General features: G+C 34.0%; 1 protein-coding gene across 1 annotated transcript in view; it reads right to left on the bottom strand.

The window, feature by feature from the left end:
* ADGRV1 (adhesion G protein-coupled receptor V1) overlaps positions 1-25,247 on the bottom strand; it is a 503,930-nt gene that overhangs the window by 167,729 nt on the left and 310,954 nt on the right. The window contains exon 84 of the mRNA XM_019734240.3: positions 10,258-10,374. Within this exon, the coding sequence (XP_019589799.3) occupies positions 10,258-10,374 (117 nt within the window). The remainder of the gene's footprint in view (positions 1-10,257; positions 10,375-25,247) is intronic.

The raw sequence follows: 25,247 nt of genomic DNA, 5'->3' as shown, positions 1-25,247 counted from the left end.
TTGAGTGCTTACTAAATTTCAGGGACCATCTACGTACTTGGGATATAGCAATGAAAAAGATGGGGGAGGTATTTACTTTCTTGAATCTTGGTTTCCAGACAAGTGGGAAAAAGTAATTAAGGGGCATATTTATTTTATATTACATTTATATTTTATATATATATTTTATCTTATTAAGAGAAAAATATAAAAGGGACAAGTATATAGAGAGTGGATGGGTGAGGGAACACATTAGATAGAATAAGGAAACTGAGGCCTGGCGACATTGGGCCCAAATCCCACCCCTATCTAAGTCAAATCTACAATGTATATATTCTGCCTTCTAGTGTTCTCTTTCCATGAGGAGCACTTATGTATAATTTTGTACAAGCACATTAATGTCATATCATACGTACTTCACACAGTAATACTACTTATTCACTGGATAAATGCTCCTCAGTTTCACATGGTGTAAAGAGCATGAGTACAGATGAATCTCTCTCTCTCACACACACACACACACACACACACACACACACACACACACACGTGGAATAACCTTGGACAAGTAACAACAATCCCAGAGCCTCAATTTCGTTCTGTGTACAATGAGGTTATCATAAAGATTAAAGGAGATATTACATATAAAGTGATGAGAACAGAGTTAGCACTGGAATAATGTTACCACCTCCCCTAAATCTTCTATTAGGATGACAGATATTATGAAAGGCAAGATAAATAGTTTAAGACAAAAAGTAAGCAGTGATACAATAGCAATTCTTTCAATGTGATAAATAAGCATGCCTGATGTTCGTGGGAAAGATTTCAGATGCTCTTTGCTAAGACTTCCAAGTAAGATTCGATCTGGACCAAATTAGCTTTGAGGAATTAGTATTCACTGGGCTAAACCAGGAAAGGATAAAAATATTTGGTTACTTGGAGATTTTTGTCTCTGAATTTTATTTCCTGGCAGCATTCCTTATCTTTATGTACATCAACGTATATCTGTAATTATGAAGCATGTTATGAATTGTTGCTTCTGTGACTTTGTTCTAACTTCTTTTTAAAAATTATTACCTCCAAGGGGGTTCCCCCTCTCTTTCTATAATTAGTACAGGGAGTGGACACAAATAAGTGGGACTGTATAAGTGTCTGATTCTGAGGTGATCCATACTGCGTGTTAGAGAGTGAAAATTCACGCAAAGTAAGGATGATTAGCCCATCTCTAGAACAAAAATACTAATTATTTATTTTAAATAGATGTTTGTGTGTATCCATATAACATGGTAATTCTGTGGTGGAAGAATCAGGAAGGAGAGTACAGATTGGTAAATGACTTCCAAGTTGATTCATCATGATAAAGATCGGGACACTTCCAAAACGTCTGCCATTACATAGATGGTTATTAGTTCCTTTCAGCAGTTGCCTGATCTTTATTACAGGCTCAGATAAGACTGAGGCAAGTGTTAATGGTTTGTGAGACTTATACACGCAATGTTTCTGCTCCAAACAACACAAGGCACAGTTTTGCTGAATTCTTAAATACTCAGTTAAGCAAAACAAGCTCAAAAAGTCATAAGCTTTTGTCAATTAAGAAAAAAAAAAGGGGGCCAGCCCGGTGGCTCAGGTGGTTGGAGCGCCGTGCTCCTAACGCTGGCTGCCATGAGTGGCCGGCAGCCAGCATGAAGGGCCAACAGCCAGTGTAAGCGGCCAGCAGCCAGCGAGAGCTACATGAACAGCCGACCATGACTGGCGATCAACTGCCGGGGGGGGGGGGGGGGGGGGGGGCAGGGGAGTAGGCGGAGAAAGGGGAGAAAAAAATCCCAACTGACTCTGGGTGATGAACACACAATGCAATATATAGATGATGTATTATAGAACTGTACACTTGAAACCTATGTAATTTTACTAACCAATGACACCCCAATAAATTTAATAAAATTTTTTAAAAAATTCCTTTCCTTCTCAAATGAATTCAATCACTAAGATATGCTCTAAGGAAAGTATTTCCAATTATATGTCTTTTTATTTTGCTACAAAGTAGAACTGCTATGTCATGAAACAACATTTAATTATTCTAGAAAATACTACATGGCCTAAATATAAGGTTTTGACTAACTTACTTTGAGTTTTACTTGAAATTTAAAATACTTTAATATAGTATGGTAGGTATGTTTTGGGATACGCCTAGGTCATGAGCTCTCCTTCTCTAAACTCTGTGTCTCTACTCTTTTCTACTCCCCCACCCCACCCAACACATGCAGGGTGGGCTCATGACCCTGCTCCTCTGTCCACAACTGCTTTGATCCAGGGAGAAGCCTGACCCAGGCTAGACCAATTATTCAATTATTGATCACTGGATTTTAAAAAATTTGGTGACAGTCTAAGCTGGTCAACTGAGAAAAGAGGACATATGAACTTCAGTGATGGGGGTAGCAAAAACAGTGAAGAGAGAAAATGTGTTTGCAGAGAAGAAGAATGGACAACGCCATCCATTCATGCTTCCAGTGCCTTTTGAGGTCCAAATGTATTTATACTTCTTGGATTCAATGAGTTATCCTACATGCGTATTATTTATGATTTGAATGTTTGCTTAAAGTAATTCAACTTAGTTTTTCTTCATTGTTCAAAAATAAATAAATAAATAACTTGACCAAGATACATACATTGGTAACCTAAACCAGTTGGATTAAAACCTCGTTATTGTCATTCTGTAAACAAAAAGAAGACAGTGGGACATCTGACTATATTCCTTCCCCTGTAATTATAGTTCCTCTTTTGGAATCTAAGGTAAGAGACCATTATGTTTGTATTGGGGTTGGTGCAAAAGTAATTGCAGTTTTTGCAGTTTATTTTTAAGCTTTTAAACCACAATTGCTTTTGCACCAACCTAATATAATAATTTTATGATGACAGATATATAGCATATGTGATCTTTGTGCCTTAGTGTCTCTGTGTTTATGCAATGTTGGAATTAACAGAATTATCAATACAAATTAAAGGTGTCACTCTCAGCAAACATGCTTCACGGATTGAGCATGGTTTACGATTCACTGCCTATCTTACATTTTTCCTCCTGAAAGCTAAAAAAACTGAAAATTTCAATATCTAGGTCTCTAGTTACATGTCAGTCTCTAAACTTTAAAATTTTTTTAGAAACATCTTATGGTCCACCTCAAGACATTACTATGTTGTCAAAATGATATTATCCCCAAATTTAACCAACTATATTAATCCAACTTGACTACAATTCATATACACACAAAATACAAAGTTTCCTAGTACTAATGTGATGTAGGCTCTGAAGGCAAGTCCAAAAAGATTACAAAAATAATTTCAGAATTAGAAACCATCAAATTAGCCACCTTGACTAATTAGTCTTGACAAAGTAGCCTGCCTTCCTTCCTTCCTTCCTTCCTTCCTTCCTTCCTTCCTTCCTTCCTTCCTTCCTTCCTTTCCTTCCTTCCTTCCCTCCCTCCCTCCCACAGGTATAAAATGAGAATGGGGGAAGTATATTTCTCAGAATTAGTAGGTAAAGCTGTCAGAATTTAAACTGATTTTGATTAAGATGCAAATCACCCAGCTAAAACACCCAAGTATAATTTGGGTCAAATATAGACAGAAATAAACTAAAAGACAGTGTATAAGTAAGGATATTTATTTACACTCCTAAATAGAAATATCTATCTTTATAGTAACATTTTCAGTGAATACTATTGCTATTTTCTAAGTGACCACATCAAAAAATTGAAGATATACCTTGTTCTCTGTTTGATTATCGTAGGTCATAATTACGCTACCCTATGCTCCATAAAGACAAATTCATTAGTTTACTTATATAATATACACTAATATATGGGAGAACTGCCTTTTCTTTTTTTAAAATTAAAAATAGGCTGCTTGAACCCCATAAATTTTCATGGTATGTTAGGTAAGATTGGTATCTCGCCTGCCATTTAATATTTGGTTATCACTTGTGTCACCAGAAACCTTGGACTAATTTATAGCATCAACTTTAGTCAGAGATCATAGATGCTATTAATTCTGTCATTACCATACGTTCTTAGTCATTCATTTCAAAGGAGAGTCTAATAAACGTTACCACATGTCATTGCTCTAGGTATCCTCTCTCTTTCTTAACAATTTTTGCATGAAATAAATTGTAAGGCTTTTTGAGGATTGGAGAAATCAGTATTTCCTGGATATGTCATTTTTATCTTGGTAATTACCAGCTTGTTGTCTTTGATGTTCCCTCCCAAATTAAATCAATGACAAAGGAAAAACATGGTTAATTTTATCATTTCCCTTTCTGTTGCTATGCTCTGGCACTAAGTACCCTTCTGCTAAGAATTAAATAAGATGTATATATACTTCTTCATTGCCTTATGATATGGAGATATTAGGGCCCAAGATGTGAATGCTCAAATACAATTGTCAAATGATTTCTAACTTTATTCTACCACTTAGAAAATATGTTCTTCAAATAAGCTTTAGTTTCCAAATAAAACATAATTTTGAATAAGCTGCGTCCTAGGCATGGGATGGACAGACTACAAGGACAATCCAAGATTTGGATATTGTTTATAATTGAAGCAGATTGCTATATGATTTAACATGGAGACAGGAAATGATCATAAAACTCAGCCAAATGAACACAAAGACAAAATTAAGTTTCTATTTACTTAATAGATACTCGTGTCTCAAATAATTTACTTGTGATTTATTTCTTTCATGGATTAACTCATAGTCTGGCAGTCCATTTGATAGCATATTTCATGTAGATGTTAACAGTAAAGGCATGAATTCTAGGAATTTAGTCTATGGATAGTCCATAAGTAAACAAATATTCAGAGTGCAAGAGTATTCAAGGAAACACTCTTTACAATAGCAAAAATAACTGAATATAACCAGCATTTCATTAATAGGAGACCAGAAAAATAAATTATGGAAAAACCATATTATAGAACAGGAAAAAAAGTATATCTGTACATGGGTAAATGTATATATGTATATACATAAAAATATATATACACTATATAAATATATATACTATATGTACACTTACAAGAACATACACATATGTCCTTATTTATATATTTATAAATATTTGTGTATTTGTGGAATATTTCTGGAGGGATACATAGGAAATCTAACAGTGTTTACCATTGGGGGTAGGGTTTAGAGTAGAGCAGAAGGTAGAGAGTGTGTGAAGTAGGGAGAAATAGATGCACTTTTCATTTTATATTTCTCTGTAGTGTTTGATTATGTTTTGTACTATTAGTACATGCTATTTCTAAAATGAAAACAAATCAAAACAGGAAAAGGAAATGAAACTAGAACAATAACATCTAGAAAAGTAGAGTAAAAATATTACAAGAGTTTAACTTCTTACTGTCAATATTTCTTCAAGTAGACGTGACCCTACTTTTGTAAGGTAGTGGGAAATTATTTCAGTAATTTCACAGAGTGCTCTTACACGAAGAGCAAACAAAAGGATAACTAAATTTCCATAGCCAAAAAGCGAATATAGGAGTTGTTTGTTTAAAAAAAAATAAGCAAAATAATTTGTTACTATATTCCCATCATGCAGATCATGATTTCCCTGTCAAAGAAAATGGAAGCCTAAAGAAGCAGAGTCAAGACTACCAGTTATGTACACTGCTATGAGCCATGCATATGTTTATTTAGTGAAAAGGTTAAATGTTATCCAGCTTGCTAAGGCTTTTCAGCTAGTTATTGTCTGCTTCACTCTAACTCTCTCTACTATGTTAAGCTAATTCCCTTTCGAAAAGAAAAGTAAACTATATTGAAAAAGCAGATATTCAACATTTTCAAAAATCTATGGAATATTAGCTATACATCATTGTTTAGATAAAAATACAGGTAAACATGTAGGGAGTATACAGTCTGTGCTAGGCATCATTCTAAGCTCTTTCCATGTATTAATTAACTTTATCTTTTGATAATTCTCAAAAAGAGGTACTGTTATTACAAATCTTAATATTCAGATAAGAAAAGCTAGGCTAGGAGAAGTTATATAATTTGTTTACCAATAAACTTTTCTTTAGCTACTCTAAAATATAATCCAATTTTACTATAATGTATTAAAAGATATAATATAAAAATAAAATAACTTTTAAAGATAGTCACTTAAATGCATTTAATCTATGATTGAATATATGAAGCAGATCAAAATATACAATTCTGACATGCCTAGCCCAATGATCAAAAGTTAATGATTAACTTTTTGTCATTATAAGTTATGCACACACATACATATATCAAATTCTCTCCTATACTGCTAAAAAATATGAAGTAGTCTCATTAGATGTTAATGCTTTTTTCATTTTTTCTGTCCTATTTGACTAACATGATTGAATTAACAGTAGTCTAATCTTTTACATAATGTTTGAAAAATGCTGTCTAGTTTAAAATATATATATATTTTAGCAGACTATTTTATAAATGGGAAAACACAGGTTGGTAAAGTGACAACTTCTGACCACAAACTAACTCATTAGAAGTAACCTACCTAGAATAAGAAGTTATTGAATTTTCCCCTTGTGGTCACACCACAAACCACGAAAAATATGTGGTGTACCATCTGAAATACATTAAACTTTACTGGTACTTTAGTTTTCCTAGACCATTATCCATATAGAAATCTAATTAGTTTACTAAATGTGCATCAACCACAGTCATATTTACTTAATTAAGACTTGACGAAGAAATATAATCTCTAGGAAGTTGGGTGAAATCTCATATGCCATCCTAACTCTCCCCCAAAGCAGCGAATGCATCTAAAACATGTTTGAAAGTTAGTCATTTCTCGCTGTTTGAATATATTTCAGTGAGTGGATGTTCTCTAGTTTTAGACACAGCCTCTTCAACTTTGACAGTTTTATTGGTTACAAAAGTTCTTAATTTCAACATCTGGGGGAGAGTTAGGATGAATATGAGATTTCACCCAACTTAATAGAGATTGGTGCATTCTAAGACAAAAAAACAAACAAAAACTCACAGACACAGAAAAGTTTAGTGGTTACCAGAGGGTAAGGAGGATTGCGGGATAGTAGATGAAGGTAAAGGGGGTCAAATATGGTGATGGCAGGTGAACTGACTCTCGGTGGTGAACACACAATGTAATATATAGATGATGTATTACAGAATTGTACACTTGAAACATACAATTTTACTAACGAAAGTCACTCCAATAAATTGAATAAAAATTAAAAATAAATGTTCCTGGGGTCGGCCCGGTGGCTCAGGTGGTTAGAGCTCCATGCTCCTAACTCCGAAGGCTGCCGCTTCGATTCCCACATGGGCCAGTGGGCTCTCAACCACAAGGTTGCCGGTTCAACTCCTCGAGTCCCGCAAGGGATGGTGGGCTCCGCCCCCTGCAACTAAGATTGAACAGGCACCTTGAGCTGAGCTGCCTCCCGGATGGTTCAGTTGGTTGGAGCACGCTCTCAACCACAAGGTTGCCAGTTCAATTCCTTGACTCCTGCAAGGGATGGTGGGCTTCGCCCCCTGCAACTAAAATTGAACATGGCACCTTGAGCTGAGCTGCCGCTGAGCTCCCGGATGGCTCAGTTGGTTGGAGTGCATCCTCTCAACCACAAGGTTGCCGGTTCGACCCTCACAAGGGATGGTGGGCTGTGCCCCCTGCAACTAGAAACAGCAACTGAACCTGGAGCTGAGCTGTGCCCTCCACAACTAAGACTGAAAGACAACAACTTGAAGCTGAACAGTACCCTCCACAACTAAGATTGAAAGGACAACAACTTGACTTGGAAAAAAAGGCCTGGAAGTACATACTGTTCCCCAATAAAGTCCTGTTCCCCTTCCCCAATTAAAAAAAAAAAAGTTCTTAATGTAAATCAAATTTGTTTCCCTAATTTTTGACCCATTTGCTCTGGTTCTTCCAAATAGAGCTATATAGCACCCTCTTTCTTGTAGCAGCTCTTTCAAAATTTGTAGACAGCCATCCTATCTCCCTAAGTTCTTTCCAGGTTACTTGTCCCCAGCTGCCTCAAAAGTTTCTTAAAGGACTGTTTTCTGACTTAACCATTGGCTGATTATTGTTCCCGATGAAGCATGATTCATGAAAGTGGTTAAGGGTCCCAACATTAGCTGGACACTGCAGATTAGAATGTAACCACAGCTCCCCCAGCTGCCTCCATACTGTTATTAATGTACCCCAGGTCTGTGTTGTTTTTGTAGTTAACTGTAGTCGCTATGTTTTAAGCAATTTGGTCACATATTAGATTCCTGAGTTTGTGTTAAAGTAAAATTTCAAGTTGTTTACATTAACCCCCACATTTTTCACTCTAGTTTTCAATCTGTCATTACAGTTTCTTTGTACTGGTTCCACCTGTATTCTTAACGTGGGGAGCTTGCTGTTTTAACTATCTTTTCAGCTCTGTATCATCTGCATGCTTGATAAGACTAGTTTCCTGTGTTTTCATCCAAGTCACTCATCAAAAACTGAATAGGTCAGGGACATTGGCAAAGACCTTCAGCACACCACTGGGGACTTTAGCCCAAGCAGATAAATGACAACATACACAGGCACACATAAAAAGTTCAGCTTAAACTCCTAAAGAATTTTGTAATCAGAGAGTATTTAACTAGCAACAGGTATTTAATTTCAGCAGATATTTAAGGTTTATGTTACATGGTTTTGATTTATTTTTACTTTTTAATTGTTTTTTGGGGCTTTAGAGAATGCCATAAACTTCTATAATTAGAGCTGCTCAAAATGCTATAAAACAATTATTCTATGAGGTAGGAATTATTATTCCTATATGCAGATTTAAAAACAAAACTTGGAGAGAGTCAACAACTTGATTAAAGTTATAAAGATAGAATTCAAACCCAAATGCAGGGGTCCAATTGTTCCAACGAGTTCTATTAACTAATAGTTCAGTTCTCCTCTCCTTCAGTTCCCACCGCTATAATATCATACCTGGGAAAATATCCCTTCCTTGAGTCTGTATGGTATTCTTTCATAATAATACCGCCTCACTTTCTTTCAATATTGCTATATGGTGGAAATCCCACATTCTTCTAATTAAAAAAAAAAAAAAAAAAGAATATGCAAGTGCCTGAATTTATCCATGTGCATAAAATAGTTTTCATGCATACTCAGAAACACATATGTAATTATTTCTATCACATGAAAGATTTAGCAATACTATTTTGTAGAAAGCATTATCAAAGGCAGTATTTCAGTGGAGCCAATTAGCAACATTATTACTGCTGTAGTGATCCAATTCTTACATTAGACTCTTTATCAAGAAAATCAGCATAGGACAATAGAGAGAATTTGGGATTTTAGTCAGAAAAGGAGAGTTCAAATCTTTCTAACATTTACTAGTGCCTCAGGAGAGTATGTATGACTCCTCGGGTCTCACTCTGTACTGTCTCCCAAAGTGATTTCTTTCAAAACGATGGTTCGATTTTACAACTCTAAGTCAACAATTTTCTAATGTATTTCTATAGTGTGTGCCTCTATTCTGAGATTTAGTTCTGTCTATCCCACTTCTCTTCAAGTCCCCATTGGTCGCACAGGATTTCCACATTGAGCATGTCCTAAACAAACAAAAAAACTCCATCATCTTTCCTCCAATCTTCAGTGATCATTATTTCAGTCCAATACAACCATCCACCATCCACTTATACCAGAAACTTGGGAAATAGCCTTGGTTCCACCTTCTGCATTCTTCATAACCAACCACTACCTCTTATAGTTCTACGTAGAAAAAGAAAAATCTCAAAAGTTGTCCACTTCCTTTGCTTCTTCTGCCACCTTCCTGGTTCACACCACCATGTTCTCTCCCCTGGATACAGCTAATGCTACAAAATTTGCCTCCATGTCAACTATTTCCTGTCTCAAATTCACTACAAACAGGGAGAGATTTCTAAAATCCAAATCTTGTCATGTCACTCCCTTGCTTAAAATAATTCTATGATTTCCCCTAGAAAAAAGTTCAGATTTCTTTCTGTGCCTTAGCGGATGGCTCACATCACAAGCCTCATATCCTACCACTCCCTTGTTCCAACCCTACTAGATTTCTTTTCATTTCCTCAAATTCACTATTCTCTCTAATGTTGCACAGCTTACAAGGTTTTTCTTGCATTGATCTCCCGGGAATGCAGTGATGGAATTACTTTCACTTCAGTATAAAGACTATCAGATAAGAAAACCACTCCATCTTGATTCATTGGAAAGTTGAAGGGTGGGGCAGGGGGGTGGGGAGGAAATGAGGTACCAACCTGAATGAGCATCCAGCTAAACTGGCACAGATACAGGTAATGTGTGACAGCAGCCACGGCTGAACAGCTCTCATCAGCGAGTTGGGGACTCGCATATGCAGATGCCAGAAACACAATCTGTAAGAAATAAATACTTTTATTTTAAAATCATGCTAAAAATCAATCAAGAATATTCAGAAAATAAACTGTGTTCTCATCAGAATCTATGATTCAATGACTCAAAGGGACAGTAAGTTGATTTGCTGCCCAGCCTGAAATGACTAAGTCTTCCAAAAATGGCAATACATAGATTTTTATATTTCTAAGAAACAATAAATTATGTGAATTTATGCTACATGTTGCTTGGGGCTGTGAAGAGGAAATTCTCAAAGTAAACCTTGTTCTTATCAGTGTTGGACAAAAATGCCATGAAATACATATATTTTAGCTAAATAGAAAAGAGAAACGAGAGCGGAAATACCATTCTTTGTTTAAGCCAAAACTAATAGGAGAGAAAAGAAGTAAAACCTCTAACTTTACCCTCATGTGCATCCTCTTGTTAAATTCTCAACAAATTAAAATTTCAAATCCTAAAATTAGTCCTTGTGTTTTTATTTCAACTGCTCTCAAGCTTTTGTTCAAAACTAGCATTCACAATGAGGCCTCTCTTAACGATACTATTTAAAATTGTACCCTTTCCTTTTTTCCTTCCCACCCACATGATTCCTTACCCATACTTTTCTTTCTTTCTTTTCTTTTCTTTTTTTTAAACAGACTTATTACCTTCTAACATGCTCTATAATTTGCTTATTTATGATGGACAAATGAGTTCCATGAAAAAATAAACAAATTTGCCTTTCCAGAACATATCACAAACAGCTTTTGAGCGATTAGAGCTTATTTTACAAACATGCTTAGATATTCCTAGATTTTAGCTTCTAACTTCTAAATTGTAAACTATTATAGGTCATAAATTTAACCTTCCTAAAGTCAACAAATATTCATTGAACACTCAGCACAATAACCAAAAGACCTTAGCAACACAGAACTGTGAGATTCAGCCCAAAAAAAAGGAATAATTTTACCATTTCATGTTCTTTCTTTTCACAGAATGGCATCTATTTCCATAAAGTCTGTATACATGTACCTACAATAAATTTGAGTCTCTCTAATTCAGATTCTATAATATGGATTGTGCGGAAGTTTTGTTCTGATCAATCTGAACAGTTTGCTATGTAAAATAATAATGTAATCCAAATTGTAATGGAATAATCCTAGTTTTACGCATTCTATGAAATTATTTATAAATGGTATGCTAATTTAAATAATTACTATTCTTTTTGATATTTTCTTTGAATGAAATTAGTACAGGATATTGTTTAAAACTATATTTACTTTCAGAATACAGTTTTAACACCCCACATTCCATTCTTAAGGTATGACTTCACATTTTGTTATGTTTTAATGTCTTTTTCTAAATTATAAGAAGACCAATCTACTTTTGTAAACTATGAACATTTATCCAGAATGTTCTCAGAATTATGAGAAATACTTTTGTCTATATGGGAGATAAGTCAAGAAGAGAAAGCTGAGGGGTCACAATGCACACTGCTACCACAGGGATGAGCTAAGAATACTTCGAGAACCAGCTTGTACATGTAACCAGGCCTATCTAAAATTTAATTAAATTGAATTAAAACAAAAATTAAATGGTTATAGTAAAATAAAATAAAATCTCCTAGCACATTTAGTTCACACATCTTTAAGAGACATAAATTAGAAAAAGATGAAGCTATACCATTGTTCTTTTACTCAAACACATAGAGATGACCAGGAAAAAGATTATTTTCACAGTCAGTTTTCTGGATGCATTAAGTTGAATACGGTAAGGAAAAAAAAAACCCAGAAAATTTTCAAAGGTTCTCAGTCATTCATGTATTGATTCATTCAGTAAGTGTCTGAATACCTATAATCTACAAAGCATTATGCTATCTATGCAAGTTTAAGAATATGATGGCAGAAAACTACTGTGCACTAGCAAGGTGCTCCATGGTGTGTGTGTGTGTGTGTGTGTGTGTGTGTGTGTGTGTGTCCCTCATATTAATGATGTGAAGCATTAATGTTTTTATCCCAATTTAATAAATGATGAAAGAGGATATGACAGGGTAACTGAGTTGTTTAAGGGTCATTGAAGAAGTTTTGAAGTGGGATTCAAATCCTGGTGTTCTCCTCTGTAAGACCAGAGTTCTTTCTAGAACACCATGTTACTGACTACAAAGCTAAATCAAGAACAAGTCCTATCTCAAAGGGATGAAATTCTAGTTCACTTTTTCTCAATTCTTTTTAACCCACGGTCCACCATAGGTTCATGATAGCAATAGAATATAATGCAATAGGGAATATAATAATATTCTTAATTCTACATTGATGTAACATACATCCATTTTAATTAAAGAGAAAAGAAAAATAAATATATTTACCAAAAGAGTGTATCTGATATATTTTGTTAATAACTTAGAAATTTTTTTACTTCTTCTGGTTGATTAGAACTCTAGTGTAACAGGCAAGGGAGGAAATGAAAAAGGGGGGAAATAGTTTTTTCTTTTCTTTTCTTTCTTTCAAATATATATATGGCATGTATCTCTGCTTGGTTGGGCTAAATAATAACTAATAATAAAAAATTTTTTCTTGTAAACCTCAATTCTCAGTATTCCTTAATATATACTTCCCCCACCGCATACGCACACAAACACACTTATGGGCATTCTCATTCCTCTGTCTATGAAATGACCTTTCTACTCTACATCTTAACTAAAACCTTCTCCATTTTTATAAGACCAGTTCAAATTCCACATGCCTACTTTGATCATGATAGACTCCTAGACTTTCCTTATTGTTTTTTAAGTGGCACAATACTTGTTACTGAGCATTCACAATGAGCCAAATGTTGTCCTCACTAGTAGGAGAGTGTCTAAAGGCAAAGCTAGACACACGATGCAATAAAATACGACAGATATGGAGTAAATTATCAGGAGGATGCGGTGCCAAGATTGATTAGTTCTGCTTGTGAGAGTCAAAGAAATATTCAAGGAGGAAACAGAATTGCTTTGGCTTGGCCTACAAGTCCCATCTGCCCCACCTTTTCTTCTGAAGCTTATTTTCCACAAGACCTTCCAAAAGTTCTACTCGACACTGATTGTTATTCCATAAAACATGTTCCATCATCTCTCAACTCTTTGCATTTGTTCTCGTTCTTCCTTCTAGCTAGAGTTTCTGTTTCTCATCTTCCTCTGTTAAAAATCATGTCCATTTTTCAAGGCATGATTGAAATGTCAACACTATTATGACTATACGGCTATTTCTTTCAACCACAAACAAACTTTTTCCTCCTGTGAATTTTTAAAACAGGATTTTATTAACATAAGGACTGGTTTTCTTATGAGCCCCAGTTTTCCCAATTCTTAGATAAAATCAGCCTTAATCTCTTGGATACTGTCAACTCCAAGAGATTAAAAATCAGCCTTAATCTTTTGGAAAACTGTCAACTTCAAAAAGACAACGATTCAATCTTATCGTCTAGTATAACTATTTTGAAATACATTTCTTAAAAAAGAAAACATAGCTAGTATTCACTATCCTGTACAGACCCTATCATGGATTTTAAGCATAGTGTTTTCTAAAACAGCCTTATTGAAGTATGATTGACAGATAATAAATGGCACATAAAGTATATGAACTCATAAGCTTTGACACATACATATACCTATGAAACCAGCATCACAATCAAAATAATTAATATGTACATCATCCCCAAAAGTTTCCTCGTGACCTTCATCATACTTCCCCACACCATTGCTTCTCACATCTCCCAAACATCCTGTTTTCTATCACTACACATTAGTTTGCATTTACTAGAATTTTATGTAACTGGAATCATATGTACTCGTTTTTTCTCTAGTGTATTTCACTCAGCCTAATTATTTTGAGAGTCATCCAAAATAATGTATCAATAGTTCATTCTCTTTTTATTGTTGAGTAGTATTCCAATTATGTGTCCTTTCATATGTTGATGGATAGTTGGGTTGTTTCCAGTTTTTGACCTTGACAAATAAAGCTGTCTTGAATGTACAAGTCTTTGTATGGACATATGCTTTCATTTATCTTGAGTAAATATCTAGGAGAGGAATAGCTGGATCATATGGTGACTGTGAAATTAATACTTTAAAAAATTGATAAATTATTTTCCAAAGTGGTTGTAACATTTTACATTCTCCGAAGTAACATTTTACATTCTCCCCGGCAATGTGTAAGTGGGCAGTTGCTCCACATTCTCACTAAAACTTGTTATGGTGAGTTAGTTTTTAAGATTTTAGCATGTCTAATAGGTACGCAGTAGTTCCTCGGTGTGGTGTTAATTTACATTTTGTTATGTTTTTCGTTTTTGTTTTTGTTTTGCATATGCCTTATCAGGTGAAGTTCCCCTATATTACTCCTTTTTGGGAGTTTTTATCAGGAATGGATACTAAATTTTAGCAAATGCTATTTCTCTATTAAGATTGTAAAAATATGATTCAATTTTTGTTAATGTCATAAATTACATCAATTAAATGTTTGAATATTAAAACCAACTTTGCATTGCTGGGAATAGTTACCACTTTGTTGTGATGTATTATCCTTTTGATTTACTAAAATTGTATTAAGAATGTCTCCATCAATGTTCATGAGGACAACTGGTTGGAATTTTCTTTCTTGTAATGTCTTTGTCTCATATTTTTATCAGAGTAATTCTGGTTTCAGAGAGTGAGATGGGAAGTTTTCCTCTTTTTCAATTTTCTGGAAGAATTTCTGTAGAACTTCTAGTGTATTTTCCTTAAATGTTCAGTAAAATTATATTAAGTTTTCTTAGTGGGAAGATTTTTAAATATAAATTTAATTTCTTTAATAGATATTGTGCTATTCAAGTAACCTATTTCTTCTTGAATGAGTTTTGGTAATATGTGCCTTTTAAAGAATTTGACGATTTCACTGAAATTAGCAAATTGATTGGTATAAAATTATGTATAATATTCCTTGCTATCCTTTTTAAAAAAAATTTTATTGGGGGATATTGGGGAACAGTAAGTTTCTCCAGGGCCCATTAGCTCCAAGTCATTGTCCTTCAATCTAGTTGTGCAGCTCAGCTCCAAGTCCAGTCACCGTTTTCAATCTTTAGTTGTAGGGGGAGCAGCCCACCATCCCATGCAGGAACTGAACTGGCAACCTTGTTAAGAGCTCGCGCTCTAACTAACTGAGCCATCTGGCTGAACTCCTACCTACCCTTTTAAGATCTATTTCATTGATTTCTGTTCTGCTCTTTGTTATCTATGTCCTCTATGTATTTTTAGTTTAAAAATAGTTTTACTTTTGATGCTTTCATTTTCATTCAGTTCAAAATACTTTGAAATTTTTCTATTGATTTCTTTGTTGACCTATGGATTATTTTTATTAATTAGTTTCCAAATATTTGAGGATGTGCCAACTATCTTTCTGTTGTTGGTTTCTAATTTAATCTCATTGTGGTCAGAGGACATGCTCTGTATGACTTTAATCATTTTGAATTTACTAGCCTGTATTCCATGTGCACTTGATAAAAATGTGTATTCTAGTGTTGTTGGGTGGAGTGTTCCGTAAATCTCAATTAAATCAAGTTGGATGATTGCATTTAAAAAATATTCTACATTATTACTGATTTTCTGTTCTTATTTTTCTATCAATTACTGAAAAAGAATGCTTTAAATTCCCAACTATAACTTTGGATCTGTCAATTTTTCCTTGTAATTCTATCAGGTTTTGTGTGGTATATTTGGAAGCTCTGTTATTAAGTACACAAATATTTAAAATTACTATATCCTCTCAATAAAATGACCCTTTAATCATTTTGGAATATCCTTATTTCTTTCTGGTATTATTCTTTGCTCTGAAATCTACTTTGATGCTAATATAGTCAATCCAAAAGTTTTCCATCTTTTTACTTTCAACCTGTTATGTCTTTAAATTGGAAATGTTTCTTGTAGTCAGCATATAGTTGTATCTTGCTTTTTATTTAGTTTGAAAATCTCCTTTTAAACGGCATATTTTGACTGACTGCATTTAATGTGATTTTGTGTGCTGAAATTTAATTCTATCATCTTGCTATTTGATTTTTATTTGTCACATCTGTGAAAATTATCTAGTGATATTTTCTTTCAGTTTTTGTATATTAGAAAACATTTTTATTTAACCTTTATTTTGAAAGAGAGTTCGACTGACAGGTTTCATTCTTCTTCAGGACATGGTGCTCCACTGTCTCCTCACTTGGACTATTTCTGAGAAGGAATCTATTGTAATTCTTATGTTTCTTCCTCTGTATGGAATTTTTCTTTTTCTTTCTTTTTTTTCTTTTTGTTGCTTTTAACATTTATTACTGGTTTTGAGCAATTTGACCATGATGTCCCTTGGTATAGTTTTTTTACACTTCTGTCTGGGGTCTACTGGGGAGTCATTGAGGTTTTTGAATCTGTAGGCTTACAGTTTCAACAAATTTGGATATTTTAAAATCATTTTTTTTTTCAAATGCTCTTTTCCAACCACATTCTATTTGCCTCTCTTTATGGCACCCCAATTACACATTTATGAAACCATTAATTTTCCCCTCACAGATCACTAGTATTTGATTTATTTTGATCCTCTCTTCTATTTTCATTTTAAATAATTTATATCACTATGTTTTCAAATTTTCTTAATTTTTTCTTCTATTTCTAAACTGCTATTAATCCCATCCTGTGTATTTTTCTTCTCACACATTGTAGTTTTCATTTCTAAAAGTTTGATTTAGTTCATTTCTACCTAACTTTTTGAACACATGGAATTCAGCTATAATAATTGTATTAATATTCTAGTGTCAGTTCTAACATCTGTAAAAGCTAATTATTAGTGATTTAATTTTCTATTTATGTGTTATATTTTCTTGCTCTCTGCCATGTATTGTAATTTCTGGTTAAATATCAGACATTGTGATTTTACTTCTTTGGGTGTTGGATATTTGTATTCTTATTAATATTTTTAGCTTTGTCCTAGGATGCACTTGGAAGCAGTTTAATCTTTTCAATTCTTTCTGTTAAAATTTGTTAGGCAGGATATAGTGCCTAGGCCACCATTCCACAGGATTGAGGCAAGACCCTTCTGTGTGCTACTCAATCACTTGTGAATCTTGAGGATTTTCAGTCTAACTTGCAGGAACAGACACTATTCTTGGCCCTATGAAAGTACTTGCCATTGTTTCATTTTATCCTTTCAGGTGATTCTTTCTCTGGCCTTTGGTAATTTCCTCACATACACAGGCTAATCAGTCCTCAGCTGACTACTAAGAACTCTCTGCATAACTCCAGAGTTCTTCTCTGCATATTTTTTTCTCCCAGTACCCTGTCCTGAAAATTCTAGCCATCTTGTTTTCCCCAGACTCTCACCTTGTCTCTTAGTTCTGTTAGTTTGCTGAACTCCAAATGGGTTCTTCCTCCTTGTGCCACCACCTGGAAAACCTTATAAGGCACTATTCCAAGGCAATTGTTAAGCTCCCCTTGCTTGTATCCCATACCACAGGGATCCCTATCCTTCATTGCCTTGTGTCTAGTCTATTGAAAACTGTTTCATACGTTTTCCCATTTTTTTATTAGTTTCAGATTTGAGGGTTAATCTGGCCCTTGCTATTTCATCTTGGCTTGAAGCAGAATCTAGTATGTATTTTATACCTTTTGGATCTTGTTATTAGTATTCTATCTTTCCCTCAATTAAAATATTTACCATTACTATAGTGGTCTGTCTTGAGCTCAACTAAAAAGCATTTGAATCTAAATTATCCATACACTTTATTTTATAAATTTTTATAGCTCACATTTTCTAATCCACTTAGCTTCCTGACCACAAAAAGTTTTACACTCTCTTCTTATGAAGTTAGCTAATAAGTAAGCTATTTTAAACATTAGTTTTAATGATAAAAGCAAGGTACTTTAAGTTATTTAAAAAAATCACAAAATGTTGAGCTCTAAATTATCTCTGTTACTTATACATCATTTATCTCTGTAAAATCCCTTTGAGTAGAAAATTGTGTATAACTTGAATCTGATGCAAAAGACAAAGACATTTTTGCATACTGCTGATGCACTGGCCACTGTGGCATTGCCAATGATCATGGCATTCACAAGTATAATGACATTTCCATGACACTAATGCAATTCTGTGGTGACAGACTCCCTTTTGTTTAACCTTTATCAACATTATCTGCGCAACTTTTAAAATTATTTAAAGAAACACTTAAAACTGTAAGAACTTTAACAAAGCATTACACATAAAACACCAATAGAACTTTGTGATAATCTTCAATTCCTTATGTAATAGGGTAGAAGCAGAAATGAAAAAAGTTACTCTAAGGAAAGGATATCATTTTTTCCTACTTAATTATGCTCCCTAGAGTTTGCCTGGAACATGTTAATATAAACAAAGCACTTGGAATAATGCCATACTTGATTTCTTGTATATTTTCTTCATTACCTGGTGATAATATAGTATGTTTACTACATTTTTTTTTTTTTTCTGGACTAGCATCTTTTTCACCCTATCCCTTAAGAGAATGTTTAAGTGTCAGGCATATTTTGTCAACACCAAATCTTACTTTTCACTATTATTAAAAATATCTTACTTAACATTATAACCATTTTCACCAATTTCACACAGCTATTCCTTTTTTCCCCACACTGGCTAGAAGACTAAACATTCTTGGATAGGCTTCCTACGGTGTTCATGTCCAGGAAAGTAAAATCTGTTAGGCTTACTTCCATGTCCTCTCTCTCTCTCCCCCCCCACCCCACCCTTTCTCCCCCTCCCTTCTTTCTTTCCTTCCTTTCCTATCTCCCTTCCTCTCTTCCTTCCTTCCTCTTTCCCTTTCCCTTCCTCTTTCTTTCTCTCTCTCTCTCTCTCTCTCTCTCTCTCTCTCTCTCTCTCTCTTTCTTTTCTTTCCTTCCTTCCTTCCTTCCTTCCTTCCTTCCTTCCTTCCTTCCTTCCTTCCTTCCTTCCTTCTCTCTGTCTCTCTCTCTCTCTCTCTCCCCCTCTCTCTCTCCCCCCTCCCTCTCTCTCTCTCTCTTTCTCTTCTGTCTCAAAAAAATCCCAACTCCGTAAATTTTATACTTATTTTGACTGTTACATAATATATGAAATCAAAGTCCCCTAAAAGCTAAACTAAATATGACTCTGAATGTCTTAGATGTATCAGGGAGGTGTTTTATGCAATGCAATTGTTTTTGGCAACTACTGAGTGTCAGAAACCGGTCTGAACAGTTTTTATCATTATTACTTTTTTATAGTTGCCATAGTGAAAACACAGTATAAAAATCAACCAACATATAGTTTTCAAATGCCACATCCTGTAAACGTCCTATCTTTAGTGTAAACTTGTCCATGCTGCTGTAAATAACACAGGGCACAGATCTCCTAGCGATGCTACATGTTACTGTCAGAACATTAAGCATGTTACTTTCTCACCACATCTAACAATCAAAATATACAAACACACACCATTGAGAAAATCAGTAGCTATTAGAGTCAGAAGCAGGTAGAGATTGAGAATGCATATAGTCAGATTAAGTTATTTGTTTTAGAATACCATTTAAAATAAGTCAGTCAATCAAATGTTGTCAATTCTTACTAAAAAAAAAACACACAAAAAAACACACCACCTCTTGTCTATACACATATAAATTTTTTTCCCAGCTCATCTCTGCTAAACTAGACTTTTGGATATCTGCCACCTACAGATAAAAGGCATTTTAAAAGGTTATTCTGTAAAAGACAATAGTAGAATTTACTCCTTCACAACATTCCCCCCCCCCAAAAAAAAAAAAAAAGTTTAGCCTTCATTTCAGAAATTTTTTGGAGGTATTTTATTTTATTTTTCTTTAAAAAGTAATTTTCTCTATGAAAAACAGGTCTTTATGAGTCATTCATTAACACCAACACTAGTCTTTTTCATCTGGTACACAGCCAAAGAAGTACTAACTTATTTTTATCAGTAATAATGATAATAATAATTACCATTTAATAAATGGTTATTATGTGCCAGGTACTGTGCTAAATGCCCTAGAAGACATTATTTCATCTTATCCTGAAGTAACCTATAAAATTTAGAGATCACTGCCTTCATTTTATAGAGAAGGAAACTGAGGCTTAAGTTAAAAAAAAAAAAAAGCTTGGAAAAAAGGCCTTATGTTTTACATAATACTTGGATATTTGATATATTCAGTTATTTAAAATCAACTTCAACTTAACAGTTACCTCAATATTTTTTAAAATATAAAGTACTTTTTAATTATTATTATAATTACTTGATCAGTCTACAGGCGTAGTTAAAATTAAATGAACATAAGCAAAACTTCATTCACAAGTAGAAAAACTAAACACATTTCTATAAGCCTTTGAAGAAAAAAAAGCTGTTCTCTTTTATCTAGATTTTTAATAAATAAAAACTGCAATAAATTGCCTACCACTATTACCATACCCTTCTCTCTTACGTTAGTCTTTGTACCATTTCCCCATTTAGAATTATGCAAGACAATTATAACAATTATTATGAAGGAAAGGCACACATTTTGATGGTTAATTTGTTTCAATTTATATTTTTACTTCAAATTAAATTAAACAGTTACATCTTTATACACAACTTTTTAAACTTTTCACTTGAATTTATATTCTTTAAAAGCTGGTCAATTTGCACTGACTTTATCTGTAATTTCATAGAGGTCACTACATTCATTGGTAGTAAAATAGATGCACGGGCAAGGTTGAGAGCAATAGCAGGATACCTGGAAAGTGACATGACTGAATCAACTCTGGTGAGGGATATGTAATCTTTAGAAAAGACAGCTCAAATAAATGAAGTATTCTCTACATACAGAGCATGTGGCCCTCTGAAAGAAACTGAGCACTTATGATCCAGAGAGGAGGCTATCAGAGGTATTACAGCAGTTTGTAGGATCTAATTAGCCAGACCACAAGAATTTAAGGACCTAATCACTTCCCTATAAGTAACCTGAGAAGCTTAGTATAATGTTAACAAGCTGAGTTCTTTATCATACGTCATAAATCTATCATGGAAATAAAAACTAAGACTGGACATTTTATTCAAATCGAAAGAGCATGTGGGTGTGCCTAGATTTCTCCACTGCACCACTCATCCAACGCTGCTGTACTCTTGATCCTGCAAGCAAAGCTCATTGTGTGATGGAACGAAGGAAAGGGCTACAATCGTAGACTTTAGGCCAGCGTGTTTTACCATTTCAGAAGATCTTTGGAAGAATCTGAGGCCACAAATGTAGATTTCATTTCAGTGTGTCACAAGAATCTGACAAAGGCATTTAATATTTGAAATTACAGGGCTCTGAAAGGCTCAACTTTTCAAATTCCCATCATTTCATGAAAAAAACAAAAATAGCAATATGATATAGTGATTAAGGTCATGAGCTCTGAGCCAGAATGGCTCTATTCCTTATCAGTTGTATGAACTTGGGAAAATTATCTCTCTGTGCCTCTCTCTTATCATGTATAAATAAAAATGATAAATATACCATGTTTCCCCAAAAATAAGACCTAGCAAGACAATCAGCTCTAATGCATCTTTTGGAGCAAAAATTAATAGAAGACCCAGTCTTATTTTACTATAATATAAGACCCAGTCTTATATAATATAAAATAATATAATGTAATACTGGGTTTTATATTAATTTTTGCTCTAAAAGATGCATTAGAGCTGATTGTTTGGCTAGGTCTTATTTTCAGGGAAACATGGTAGTATCTACCTCATAGGGTTGTTGTGAAGATTAAAAATATTAATAAGTATAAATTTTTATGTCAGTGTCTGTCATAAAGTAAGTATGGGTAATTTGTTCAAATAGGTGCAATTAGTTACATCAAACTGAACAGGTTGATAAACAGCTAGCACCTGAAGGTTACACTTATTTTCAACTGGTAAATAACTTGGAAGTCAATAAAATCATATTTTAAAGAAATACAGGATTCTATGGTATAAATGAAGTCACAGTTTCCTACAAGTTTCTCATTTTGATCAATTTGAACTGTGTTTTAATTCTGTTGTTGAAGTGGGAACATCAGGATGTTTATGAATTGTCAAGAGTCTTCACTATCTGAGTATGTCAATTAAAGCAAAAGCAAAACCACAAACCAGTTGTGCTAAAAATAAACTACATCCTCCAAGAGAATCCAGTATTCCTGGAATTGTAGAACTGAGCATATGAATCCTAAAACTGTCCTAAAATACTGAGTATTATAGGTACATTGGGTAATGTTTTGACTCAAACAAATGGGGAGGGAAGTAATCCCCAAAATATTTAGTGAGTTCTGACAGTGCAGTAGGCTTTCTGGAGATAGGTTATTTCAATTTTCAAAATAGTCCTATACGATTATTATCTCTGTGTGATAGCTAAGGAAGCAGAAACTCAAACGTCTTACAGCTAACTGATGACAGAGCTTGGATTGGGCTTATTTGACCCCTAACTCAATTCTCTTTTTTGCTGTTGCCTGATGCTTTTACAAAAAGATTATTTATTTTTTTCAGTTACAGTTGACATTAGTATTTTATATTTGTTTCAAGTGTACAGCACAGTGGTTAGACATTTATATAATTTATTGCCTGATGATGTTATTCTGTTTCATGAAATTGCTGAAATTCAGGCAAGGGCTGCCATTAGTTCTTTGAATGTGGAGACAGAATTGAGATTTGCCACATGAATTTCAAGAATATTTCTGTTAATACCAGTGTTTCCAAATACTTGGTCAAAGCTGGTGACTCTCACAAGTGATTCAAACTATTCTTTTCAATAAATAATTTCTAAACTGCTTTTAAATATATTTCATGTTAATACTAAAATTTATATTCTTGAATTGATCTTAAAAAAAAGGTGACATAACAATTATTGAAAATCTAAGTACCTCTCTAAAAATTTTTTAAAATAAAAAAATTCTTATTATCGACAATTCAGCAGCATATAGGAAGTAAAAGAGGGCTATGTACAAGAAAACAGGGCAAATCAACATAAACAGGTTAAGATCTACATAAAAGTTCATTTCTGTATGTAAATGGTAGAAATTTGAGGTGATAGCTTGGTATTTATTGTCCCTTATTTTATCTAGAGAGAGCTCACCTGAGTTTACGTCCCGAAGGAGAAAATCTGTTCTCCTGATAGGATTATAAAATACTATTTAGAATAACACAAGGACTTATGGAAGCTGAGTTGTACTTTGATCATATTGTATATGTTCAGTAACTACAGATCAACCTTTTGGCAATTTCAAGTATCCAGAATGCTCTAGACTTCAAAATAGCCCACACTTCCACACAAATGAGACTTAACTCACAGGTACCAACCTTGAACAGAAAGTAGCAATGAAAATAAAAGGGCTCAGAGATAATAAATGGTAGCTCATGACTGTCTGATCAGAAAGAAAAGAGCATGCCGACTGCCTAATCATGTCCATAAACATCATGAGCTAAAGTGAAGATTCTCTGGAGAAGTGGCAGAAATCAAAAGAAAGGGGAGAAAATGGAGGTGAAGGTGGTGGCAGGGCAGAGAGTAGCAGTGGAGGCACTATCTTAGCAGTAGAGGTAGACAGTAGTAAAAACAGAGAGAGATCATGTATAAAGTTGCATCGTAGACCATGGCGAAGTGTCAATGCTTGGTATAACGGAGTTTTGGATAGCTATATAAAATCCTCATTAATTTTAAGACTGTATAGAAATTTCAACCACTACTCTTAAGAGAAAATTCCTACTTCAATAGTGACAAATAACAGAGCTTTATGATATTACCACTGATTGCATGAGAGTATTACAGCAAATTAACCGTTTTCTAAAAAAGTAATATAGCTTTATACACAGCATTATTTACATCCTTGAAAGTAGCTCCAACTCCAAGTAACTTGGAATTCATAAACTCTTAGTTCAGATTTCAGCAGGTCTTGTGTCTTATTTATTGAGGTATCCCAAACACTTAGTATATTGGCTAAGATCTGTCAAGAATTTAATAATTTCTTTTTTCTTTCTTTTTTTCCCCCCTAACTCTTGATGTCCTGAATCTCATCAAAATGTTTTTCTTTCAATATTTCCTTTATCTTTGGGTAAAGAAAGAAGTCACTGGGGTCCAGATCAGGTGAGTAGGGAGAGTGTTCCAATACAGTTATTCATTTACTGGCTAAAAACTCCCTCACAGACAGTGCCGGGTGAGCTGGTGCATTGTCGTGATGCAAAAGCCATGAATTGTTGGTGAAAAGTTCAGGTTGTCTAACTTTTTCATGCAGCCTTTTCAACACTTCCAAATAGTAAACTTGGTTAACTGTCCAGTTGGTACAAATCCATAATGAATAATCCCTCTGATATCAAAAAAGGTTAGCAACATCATTGCAACAAGTTTGTGAACTTAATTATCAGACCTCATATAAACCAGAATGAATGTTTACTACACTTAACACACAATCAAAATATCGAATTAGGTGGTCTCTTTTATAAATCTCCCTTCAATATCAGGCCAACTAATTGTTATTTCAGTATCATGTATTTTTTAAATTTATTTTTCCTTTTCCTTTCACTAGAACCTAAATGAAAGATACAGTGTAAACGTGATTTTTTTAAAAAAACTGTGTGCACTCAAATGCTTTTTGCACTGATTCACAGACCAACTGTGATCACTGAGTATCTAGAGAAAGAATAGAATCATGTATTATTATTTAGAACTGTGAAATACCTTAAAGACCAGCAATTCTAATCCTATCATTTCACCAATGAAGAATATCAGAAGAAAAAAGATTATTTAATTCACTAAATACATATCTTCAATTAGCTTCTAGAGATCAAAAATTACCCAGGTGCCGTGTATACAAGACATAAATAAAACAGACTTGAAGTTTGCCTTTACAGAATGTTCATGTCAGGAAGA

Source organism: Rhinolophus sinicus, chromosome 3 (assembly GCF_057876585.1).
Source record: "Rhinolophus sinicus isolate RSI-liver-muscle chromosome 3, RSI-T2T, whole genome shotgun sequence".
In the NCBI taxonomy this organism is placed as follows: Eukaryota; Metazoa; Chordata; class Mammalia; order Chiroptera; family Rhinolophidae; genus Rhinolophus; species Rhinolophus sinicus.
The sequence above is the reverse complement of the archived record's forward strand: the minus strand, read 5'-3'. Positions and strand labels throughout refer to the sequence as shown.